We start from the raw sequence: 10,520 nt of genomic DNA on the forward strand, positions 1-10,520 counted from the left end.
TATGGCCGCAGATCTTATGGCCATCTCCGCAGAGGCTACTTGTGTGGAATGTCTTGGGAACGCGTTACACACTCTGACGCTTCTCGTCCGAATTGTAGTATCAGAAGTTCAGAACATGGTGAGGAACAGAATTAAAGCTCCGTTGTTTTGTCTTTTGTTGTCTAGTTAGTTTTCTTGTTTGATCATGGTAGTAGCGTGACGTCGGTCGCCGCGTCAAATGTCACGTTCATGAAAACTTTCCTTTCTAGGATCGCCTCGGGATAAACTACTTTCTCTAGCTGTCCCCATTGCCATCCTGCTTGCTCGTGCTCGATGTTCAGGATTTCGTTGTCAAAGGTTCCATTGTCTCGCCCTGTATTCCCTTCTATCCAAAATGCTCAGGGCAGAACAGTTGCTACAACAGTGAATGTTCCCCGGAGGGCCGACGTTCCAAATCCAAGAGGTCCAATTGTTAAATGCTTGTTTTTACTTGTTATACTTACCAGCTTAGGGTCAGGCAAGATATGCACGCCGCAAGACTTTCTTAAAGCCATTGGCCGTTCTTCAGAGACTAAAATATCCATAGACAACTGGGAGGCGTTCTGGCGTACATCAGGATGGGATATGAAGAATGCCGGATTGAGCGTCCAAGACCGGAAGTCCGTAATTTCTTGTCCTATGTTGTTCCTTTCCAATGCATTATACACAAACACAGGTATATTCTTTGGTGCATGGAGAAATTTAGGCAGAACCAACCAATAGAAGGGTTTGTCCATGAGGAGAAACCCAAGAAGAAAATACGGGGGTACGTACAGCTTTAATTTCCAACAAGACCTGTCCTTTGTCTGATCATTATTGTTTATTAGTCGAGGTCCCGCTGTTCAATTCGGAAAGCGCATTCGCTCGCGGAGAGATCGGTAGTTCCGTACCGTACTCCAGCGTAATTTCACCCCAGATTTGTTCTTCATTACACGGATTTTCTCAATTTTTTGATAACCTTTGTTCAAATCGCGTTAACGAAGATTGCTGTCAGCAGCTATCGGTGACCCTCTCGGGTAAAGTCTTGAGGCTAGAACTACCCTTTGTTGGTCCAGACAATTTCCCACGAGGCATACTGGAAGTCTCGCTTTCTCGACTGCACGTTGCAGTGCACGAGTTCAGAAGTCAAGCCGAAAAAGGTTTTGACGTTTTCTGATCCATGATCATTCTACTTGCTGTGCAGGATACAATGGGGGTCCTGCCTGGAAGTTGAATGTACTACATCCTACTGCAAGAGATATCGACGATCAAGTACACTTACGATCTGCGTGAGTTTTGGATTAAGGGCTGTACCCTTTGTTTTGCTCTCAACGACGATTGTGAGGAACCACGTGGCAACCAGGGCGTACCACTTCGAACCAGTCACATTCCCACCATAGTTGAATCATTTTATCTTGATCTAGCCGAGCATCAATTTTGAGGACCCTTTTGTTCTGTTCCGAGAACCAAGGGGTGGGCACTAGGGGTCTATATTCGGGCAATCCCTGGAGCGAGGCTGCCTCGATGTGACATTCAACGAGGGTTCAACGTCGGAGTTACTTGAAAGAACAAAACGAGGTTCGGTAAGCCGAAGCTGAGACATGAAAGAAAGAAATCTATATAACGCGTTCAAGTTAACGTCCAGTGCAAATCTACCTTACCTCAATCTCCTGCGCACAAGTTTTATTTTGCCATGTCATCCACTATCGTCTATCGTCGTCAGTCAATGGCGACTCTCTACGATAATCTTCGCGCCCAAGATGGGGAGGATCATATGGCTTGGCTTGCCGAAGTCACCGCTGAGTTCGATACAGAAGACAAACCAGAATTTTTTGTTCCTTCTGTCCCAAGTCCCCCTTCAGTTATTTCATCTGGATCATCTTCAGCCTCCTCTTCGCCTCAAAATTCAATAACTTCTCTGGACTCTAATGATCGATCTGAAGTCGAATCCGACTCCGGCTCTGATGCAGGTTCGGAGCTCGAACTCATTGATAACTCAGATGGGATTCTTTTTCAGTGTTATGACCCCATCCAATATAATGCCTCAGACTTGTATGTTTAGGGTCCATGTCATGACTAGCCATTCATCTTATGCCCGTTCACAGTTTGGACCACAATCTCCATCCAATCGCGGATCTTCCTTATATCCCCCCCGTCGAGCTCAACTATAACTCCCCACTCAACTTTGAGTGCGACGCGGAGTCCCAACCAGCGCTCACCATGGAGCCCACTCCCCAATCTTCCTTTGTTCCTCAACCCGCATTCCCTACAGTAAACAACTCTTTGCCATTTGTGACGCGCTCCACTCGTTCCTTCCACAAGCGCAACGCTTTTGTCGCGCCCCACGATTTGGAGGAGGATGCCGACGGTCAAAGCGATGCTGACGAGACAGATGATGAATATGTTCCATCATCTTCGCGTAATACAAAAAAGCGTCGTCGCTCCACGTGTTATTCCAGCGTGTCTTCCCATGTCCCTACCTATACCACGACCCAATACGTATCGCCTCCCGCAAAACGAGTTCGCGCTGCCCCCCTTCCACGAAACGCGCAAGCCGTCCCTGGCACTACTCCCAACTTTGCAAATAAATCTAACCCTTGGGCATGTCCCTATTGCAAGTGGGTCCAGCGCAATCATCGTACCCCTGACCTTAAACGACATATCCGCACGCATACGCGCTTCGAGAGACCCGCACAGTGGGTCTGCTGCGGTATACCCGCCGAATCGGCTGCAATGTACAATATTCCGCACAACGCAACTCCCTACATTCACAACGGAAAACAAATGATCGGAGGATGCGGGAAGGAGTTCAGCAGGCGGGACGCGCTCAAGCGTCATCTGGGCAACGACCACATCTCTTGTGTGGGAGATATCGACGCGTTTGCTAATGTCTACGATGATTAATCATGAACTCATGAAACGAAACGATCTGCTTTGTGATGGCTGTCAAGATGATCTGTATATGGGTAAGCTAGATGCCCGTTTTTGTTGTCAAACAGTTCGCTCACGAGTCCCGCACAGCATTTACTTCTATGTATTATCAAGTACCTTATCATACCCTAGCCACAGCGCTTCTCTCTCTCGTATTTGGAACTCAAGTGTCACCCTTCTACCACAGCAACTACTATCGCACCATCTTTCCTGTACATTGCTTGTTGCATTTTCACAAATTCGTTAGAATACTGGTGTCACATACTGTGTATGTACTTCCAATAGAACAACCGATCAATCACCCTCCTATCTGGTTGTCAGATTTTTGACGTCAGGTACTAGTTATATTTTCTCCGTTAATCATGAGACGCTAGCAGCTAGGTACTGGCGAACCCACTCGAGAAGTGGTAAGGGACGCAGTGGGCCGAATATTATATAGGTAAAAAAATGATATCAACCCCGTATCTGTCCCAAATGCGGTGGTCGTTAGACATCTGAGTCAATGGAAGGGTTCGCTCCATCTCGGTTCGCCGCGTAACATGTTACAAGGAGCATTACCGTGCCCTGTCATGGGAATGGCCGAAGCCTGCAAAGCGCGGCTGGGAACCTGGTTTACATAATCACGGCGTGCGCTGTCAAAATAGGCATCGGTAGTTTAGCTCAATTCTTTCGACAGTCGTTCCTGTGGTCGGGTTAATCACATTGTTCATAGAGGCACACTCCCGGCCCTGAAAACCCCATTTATTGTGCCCGCTGTATGCCTGAGAGCCTTGAAGGTCGTAAATCCATCCGTGTCAAATCATGGGTGCGATGGGGAGACACGCCGAGAAAGGACAGCCGATAATTTACTAGTAGGTGGCACATATGATGGTCTACACGCCGAAGATCATCGATTAGACTCGATTCTCAGCAAGTAACGTTGCATGTCTCCGTGGATTGCTAGAGATTCGTTGCTGAGATTTGAGCGAAGGTATCCTCAGTCCAGCATTTTGGGGCGCTCGACATTGTCTACATTCAGAAAACCAGATGAATCATTTAGAACCGCTGCGAGGACACACCTCTAAAGCAAGATGTACTATCTATGAAGGCTAAGGAGGTCAGTGCCTGTTCAATTATTGTCGTACAACAGGTCAAACGTACTGCCATCAGGTAAGCCATCTGAATGTTGATCGTGGAGACCCAGTGTTTCGAGTCACAGGCACTATGGTGAGAAGTTGATTCAGAAGTGTTATCTTAATAGAGGTTTCATACTGGGAAAACGCCGAATGGGTTGGCAGAAACCTTGCTTGGCCTACGCCACCATCGTAGCTGTCGCAATGTGCAGTACTACACTTGTTTCAAGTAGCCAATACTCATGACGGTTGAGGGGCTTGCATTCCTCTTGAGAAGAGCGTTCACACAGAAAAGAGCCGCGTTTCGAAAGACTTAGTACTGGATGAACTAAATAATCATTCTGACAAAAGGATCAACATACGTCATTTGCAACACATAGAAAACTGAACTTGTTGAATCTGAATGTATATCTAAGGAATGAACGGTAGCATCAGTTTACAACCAAGAAGCTCAGGACATTCATACCTGTACATGAAGGAGCTACGCGCGCTCTGGAGCATTGTTCGCATCCAATCTCTGCCCCTGTATCCAAATGCCACGCCTATTGCGTTCGTCTCCAATGCACCACCACTTCTCTAGTATACCCAATGTAATACCCAACTGTGGCTCAAAGAAATCGAGTGCACCCACTCCCTTGTCGCTGTCTTTGTAAAGTTCGACTGCAAAATAATTTGGTTAGGCGTTGTTCTTGTCATACTAATTGTCATCCAACGCACTGTATTGGGCATCAAAAGGTGCGCCAGCTTTGAAGACTCCACATGAAAGGCCGAGTGCAGTAGCCCCTCCCTTGGTAGCCAAATACAATGCGTCTTTCCAATCGATTGCAAGAGACCGTTCATCACCGCTCAGTTTTCTTGTACCGTCTCTGATCCTGGAGACAGTCACGGCCTGCCGCATGCTGTTCATAATATCTATACTATATCCACCAGCGATATCCGTGCCAAGACCGACGGGTACACCAAGATCCAACGCTTCACGGAGCGGGAACGGTTTTTCCGAAAAATATGAGTTCGAGAGAGGACAGTGTGCCACTGCAGAACAGCTGCCAGCCATACGTGACAGCATGTCTGTATCCAAGAATGTACAGTGGGCTTGTATGGTTTTTTCAGTAAGTAAATCGAACTAGGATTCGAACGTTTTTAGCTCAGTATTCATTAGATACGTCGTAGGATCACTCACGTTGTCAAAAACGTCGATATCGTCTTTGTGGCGTTCGCTCAAAACCCACTGCACTTCTTCGTGAGCCTCAGCCAAGTGACTTTGGATTCGAACTCCTTTGTCACGAGCGAGTTTTCCGAGCCCTTGCAAAAGCTCATTCGAGCATGTTGGTACAAACCGTGGTGTGATCACAGGTTCAACGAGACGTCTGTGTGGTTCGTAAGATGAAACCAAGTCACGACAGCTGTTGATGAATTCCTCGGCATTGTGTATTGAAGCTAGAGCGGAAGGTTCCACGTAAGAGGGCCGAGACGATATATCCATCGACAACTTCCCCACAAGCGCTCGTATACCAATCGTTTGCATGGCTTCTGCAAGAATGAGACTGTGGTACCCTCAAATCAGCACACCCGCTTGTGGCGTGACGTTCTTGTTAAGCTTGCACTTACTTGGCTGTGTTGTTGATCGTCCCGAATAACAGAACCGCGCCAGTTCCGGCGTCTCTTAGGCGTTCTGCGAGACGGACATAAACTGCCCTTGCCAACTCTGGTCGGCTGTCCAAGCTTTCTTCAGACTTGAACCCGTACTCATCTAGCCATTGCATCAGAGGAAGATGGAGACCAGTTCCCTGGAACAGGAACTGGGGCGCATGGAGATGCAGATCGCAGAATGTTGGAAGCAAAAAACTTCCTGATGGTATGGTTGTGATAGGTATATCGATTCTTGTTAGAAAATCCTTAGAGGCTTCGGAGCCAGTAGGTCCTACATGAGCTATGAAACCTTGGTGATCCACAACTAAAGGCACGCCCAGATAGATTAGTATGTCTCGATGATCGTACGATGGAACACGAAATCCTCACGTAGAATATGATCTTCAAGAACTTCGAGTTGCCCCAATGAAGGGCAATGAACCAGAGTACCTTTGAAAGCAGTGGCAATCGTCATAGTAGTCGACAACAATGTTCGTGACTATTCTGATGCTACTGCTCTGAAGATCGTGATAAGATCTTATCCATCCATCGCGGGAATTAGGCGCCAGCTGCACGTGTATAATGCTACATGAAATGGTCCACGGAGAGTTTCGTTCACGTTTCAGAGCTCTCTACTCTACAAGCATTGTTTCGCAACCAATCTATCGTTACATCCTCTAGATGGTCATCGAAGTCTCCGAATTTTTCGTGAAGATTATGGTCGCGAACAAGGGCAATTGCGCGCGAAGGTGAATCAGCTTTGGCCAACAAAAAATTTGATCCCGTCGTGAACGCGGGACTTTGCGCTATGCATGGCCGCCAGAATGACGTGGAAGGCTGTGGTAGATAGGGCTGTTGCGGGTCAGATAGGTATGAGTTCATGATAACGGTTTAAACATACGAGTAAAGCTGGATCTCCTGTTCCCAACTTGTCGCCGTCAATCTTGAAATGAGAATTAAGTAGATAGTTTGCTAGCGGTGGTTTATCCATCTACTCACAACAAATGCTACCGCATCGGTGAATTGATCACGAATTTTCTGTGCAACTCGTTCGCCGACAGGTGCAAGGGCAGTGTCATCTAACCTCTCGCTTGCTTGATAGTACCCCACTAGAGTCATCTCTTGTGCTTCAGCATATCCTTTCGCCTAGAAGGGTTACTGTCCATCAGTATCATGACGAAGAGTTGCGTTGAATTATAATGATTGTGACGTACCAAATCAAGTCCAATCTCCATCATAGGACTGAGGCTTGTCCAGTGATGGAGCAATGGGATGACATCCTCTATCACAACCACATCCGAGGTTCGTCTACCAAGTAGAACACCGTTCACTGGCAGGTGGGGATGTTTCGCCGCATGAAAAAAGATCTTAAGGTACGCGTTTTCAGAAAGGGAGTAGGACACCATCGTGATGGTCGTATATTGAACCTCTTTTGAAAGTTCTACCGTGATTTATAATTAGTGTGATGTGTTGCTGGGCAAGGCTGGCTGGAGCGACGAAAGTGACACGTGTCGTATCTGCTACTTACTAGTACAACTGTACAAGTGCTTCAATAAAAGGCTAAGTACAGCGAAGAGGAAACGTGGGAGAACTTGAAGTTCACCACTGCGCTAGCTCTCACAAAACCACACCTATCGCACACCATGACATCCAATACCCCAGAGATATTCACCGCAACCTCAGCGTATTCCCTAGCTGGGGTGGCTGCCATGGCCTTCATTGCCACCACCGGCGCGAAGGTTTTACTGCCGAAGAATGCACGCTGGCAGGATTCGTTTACTTTCATCTGGCTGGTTCGTCGGTCTACTTGCACATCCGACCTTATTTTGACAACGTTAACAGACATTTGATGCATTGATTCACTTCTCTTTTGAAGGATCGTTCCTATACCTTTCGACTTTTGGCAGAACCGTAAACTCCAGCGTGGGGCCATTTGCTGAATTGTGTGAGTGACTTGACCTTGATGCTGGTCTTCAATCCTTAAAGCAGATAATCGCTGTTCTAGGGAAGGAGTATACCCGTGCGGATGCACGATGGGGTGTTTCTGATCCTACTGTTGTCTCCCTGGAGATTTTGACGGTCCTAGGTGCGGCACCCATGTGCTGCTACATTATAAGGCAAATTGTTAAGGACGACCCTGCCCGTCACTATTGGATCATCGTTTTGAGCACCGCTGAGCTGTATGGCGGGTATGTATGTCTTTTCAAGCAATCTTGAAGTTAGTGACCCCCTTTCCAGATGGATGACGTTCTGTCCGGAATGGTTGACGGGAAGTCCAAGTTTGGATACTTCTAACCCGCTCTACCTCTGGGTTTATCTCGTCGTGAGCATTCCCCGTTTACTATGAGTATAAGTGTCTCAAGCTGATCTTCATCACGACAGTTTATGAACGTCATGTGAGTGTCAACATATGTTTTTATCCTTGTCGATCCTGATGTTTTATTCCAGCTGGGTAGTCATTCCAGTCTGGCTGATGTGGGATTCATACGGACACATCGCTGGCTCACTGCGCCGTGCGCAGGCAGTCACAAAAACTAAAAAGAACTAAATCACAAACGCTAACATACCTAGTTGGTATCTATGTTGCCCATACTTTATATCTATGGCATGGTGTAGTCCACCTCAGATTGCTTTCCTATTGATGTTCAAGTCAGATGATCATGAAGACTAGTCATGCATTGAAATGACCTGCGAACCAGGCGCGATGTAAGTAACTAATAGTCCATGTAGCGTGTACTGAAGCAAGCTAAATCTATGTTTTAGAAGGGAACGAAATCTGAGCCTGCGTAAGCAGAATCAAGCGAAAATCAAGCGTAGGGCATCAAGTCCGTAAAGAAGTAAAGTCAAAGTCCATGTCCATCACATTATTAAGTCATCTTGGTCCCAGCCGGGTCCGAGAGTAAGTCTAAGGTTAAAGGTCCGAGCTACGATCTCAAACGATGGCGAACTCTGGAGAAGCATTTCCGGAGTCACCGAACACTGAAAAACACATGTGAGAAATGCACCCAGCCAACTGACAAAGCGATACATACAGACAACGATAGCATTGCAGCGAACCGTGGCGTTCTCAGGAACAGTGATTGTAACTTCACCGCTGGTGATAGGGAACTCCGCAGCAAGGGGATGTTCTAAATAGCATTTCAATAAGCGTTCTGGAGATGGTTATGAAATGAACACACTGATGTCTAAGTTCTCGGAATCGTTTTCCATGTATCCTAACAATAGGAGACCAGTAGAATTCAGTTTCTCTTCAGGAATGTTGTTGGTCGCCCAGGTCACGATTTGCGTGGAACCACGGGGCCAAGATGTGAGATGGGTAGGGGTAAGGATGGTAGGGCTCCAGGCGAGCAATTCAACTGGTTGGATGGGTACAGCGGTAGAAAATGCCAACAAAAAGGCAGAAAAAATAGCAAACATCGTTACGGTGCTAAACATTCTGGATTGGAGTCGTGAAAAAGAGTGGTAGGTGGGTGGTTGGCAGGCTCGTATTTAACGTGAGGATTGAGTTGAGTGGAAATTGAAAGAGCTTGAGTATTTATATGTGGGCCCAAAGGCTTGGCTCTATTTGTTGTAGCTACCAGTATGGGTCCGTGATTGAAACATACATACTATCGAAGACCTAAAGGAAATCTTGTTAAGAAGCCGATGGTAACAAGACCGCTGCAGGCCCATCATGCACCATGCTTGGACTCACTTAATATCTCTGTAGCTAAGGAGGGACCGGTCATTAATGTTCATTCTTCAAATCACTTCATGAAAAAAAACTTGAGCAAGCCTGGAACCTGTGGTAGTCACCACGAAGCAGCCCTGAGCTTCTTTCCCAACAATAGCTTGAAAAACCGTATGGAACAGTAGCGGGCCTGGCGGTCATTAGCGGCCGGGTTATAGTCGTCAATATCTTGAACAAATTTCCCGCACCACACACACATAACACGCCATTCAGCCCGTGATCAAGTCAGTAGGATGAGATTGTTGATCAACGTCGGAGACCGGACACCGGGTTTACACTTCACCCAACGACATAACTATCCCACAAGATCTTGAGACATGTACACCGTTCGGCTTGTCATTAATCCCACCCATGACCCGACTTGCTTCGCCGCGCTAAGCAGGAGACCGCGGACACACCAGGCACTGACGCGCTGCTCACATAGTCACATGTATTTCACGTGACAAGTCACGTCGTGTCGGGTGTTAGGCCTGCTCGGTCGTATTCACTCGTGCCAACTTGAACCCTTAGTCCAAAAATTCACTGCTGAAGCAGTCAAACATGAGGGGATTTGCATTCCATTTGCGCCTTTTCTGTTGTTTTTTTTACAAGTCCGTGATTCATGATGTAAAGCGTAAGTCCATATCCATATCCGCTTTTCAAGTTCATGCATGCCCATCCTGGGAGATGAGTTCAACCGATCTTGAGGTACAAGTTTAAATAATGGTGAACTCGGGAGAGGTGTTTCCAGAGTCACCGACCACTAGATGCGTATGTAGGGAATGCACCCAACCAAATGGCAGGTAATGCATACGGGCAACGATCGCGTTCTCGCGAGCCATCGTGTCCTCAGAGTCAGCGATTAAATTTTGGTCGTTGATTATAAGGAGATCCACAGAAAGGCGTCTGGTTTGCTTTCAAGAAGACAGGGTTACAAAATGAGCATTCCGAATGTTCAGATCCTCGTGACCATTTGCACGTATCCCAATTCTGTTCCTACTCAGGAATGTTGTTGGTCTCCGAGCAGACAATCATGATTGCGTTATAAGACATGGGCTTTAGGTGGAGAATTTATATATATGAAGAGGCCGTATTTGATACTCACTTCCTGATCCTCGTTGCATACCGTTTTTGTGAGGGTA

At 46.9% G+C, this 10,520-nt stretch overlaps 5 protein-coding genes across 5 annotated transcripts; 3 read left to right on the forward strand and 2 right to left on the reverse strand.

The window, feature by feature from the left end:
- The first annotated feature begins 164 nt into the window (after positions 1–164).
- EDB93DRAFT_62271 (uncharacterized protein) lies at positions 165–1,066 on the forward strand. The gene is made up of 4 exons (XM_041456897.1): positions 165–442; positions 491–638; positions 695–784; positions 846–1,066. The coding sequence occupies exons 1-4, from the start codon at positions 313–315 to the stop codon at positions 898–900; spliced, it is 423 nt and encodes a 140-aa protein (XP_041310689.1). The 5' UTR covers positions 165–312; the 3' UTR covers positions 901–1,066.
- A 963-nt stretch (positions 1,067–2,029) lies between these two features.
- EDB93DRAFT_1128902 (uncharacterized protein) lies at positions 2,030–3,324 on the forward strand. Its single transcript, XM_041448858.1, has 2 exons — positions 2,030–2,963; positions 3,019–3,324. Exon 1 carries the CDS (start codon positions 2,089–2,091, stop codon positions 2,899–2,901), a length of 813 nt encoding a protein of 270 aa, XP_041310690.1. The 5' UTR covers positions 2,030–2,088; the 3' UTR covers positions 2,902–2,963; positions 3,019–3,324.
- Positions 3,325–4,521: 1,197 nt separating this feature from the next.
- EDB93DRAFT_1079910 (Metallo-dependent hydrolase) lies at positions 4,522–7,075 on the reverse strand (the record flags this gene model as incomplete). The annotated part of the gene is made up of 9 exons (XM_041445491.1): positions 4,522–4,700; positions 4,758–5,163; positions 5,221–5,584; positions 5,649–5,994; positions 6,060–6,168; positions 6,306–6,521; positions 6,571–6,612; positions 6,669–6,815; positions 6,884–7,075. 9 exons carry the CDS (start codon positions 7,073–7,075, stop codon positions 4,522–4,524), a joined length of 2,001 nt encoding a protein of 666 aa, XP_041310691.1.
- Positions 7,076–7,312: 237 nt separating this feature from the next.
- Positions 7,313–8,217, forward strand: EDB93DRAFT_1079912 (Emopamil-binding protein; the record flags this gene model as incomplete). The annotated part of the gene is made up of 6 exons (XM_041445492.1): positions 7,313–7,462; positions 7,512–7,614; positions 7,675–7,858; positions 7,908–7,992; positions 8,052–8,065; positions 8,118–8,217. The coding sequence occupies 6 exons, from the start codon at positions 7,313–7,315 to the stop codon at positions 8,215–8,217; spliced, it is 636 nt and encodes a 211-aa protein (XP_041310692.1).
- A 384-nt stretch (positions 8,218–8,601) lies between these two features.
- On the reverse strand, positions 8,602–9,086 carry EDB93DRAFT_1079834 (uncharacterized protein; the record flags this gene model as incomplete). Its single annotated transcript, XM_041445487.1, has 3 exons — positions 8,602–8,648; positions 8,702–8,797; positions 8,849–9,086. 3 exons carry the CDS (start codon positions 9,084–9,086, stop codon positions 8,602–8,604), a joined length of 381 nt encoding a protein of 126 aa, XP_041310693.1.
- Positions 9,087–10,520: the final 1,434 nt, after the last annotated feature.

The sequence above is a fragment of the Suillus bovinus genome (assembly GCF_016758785.1).
Source record: "Suillus bovinus strain UH-Sbo-P2 chromosome Unknown EDB93scaffold_10, whole genome shotgun sequence".
Lineage (NCBI taxonomy): Eukaryota > Fungi > Basidiomycota > Agaricomycetes > Boletales > Suillaceae > Suillus > Suillus bovinus.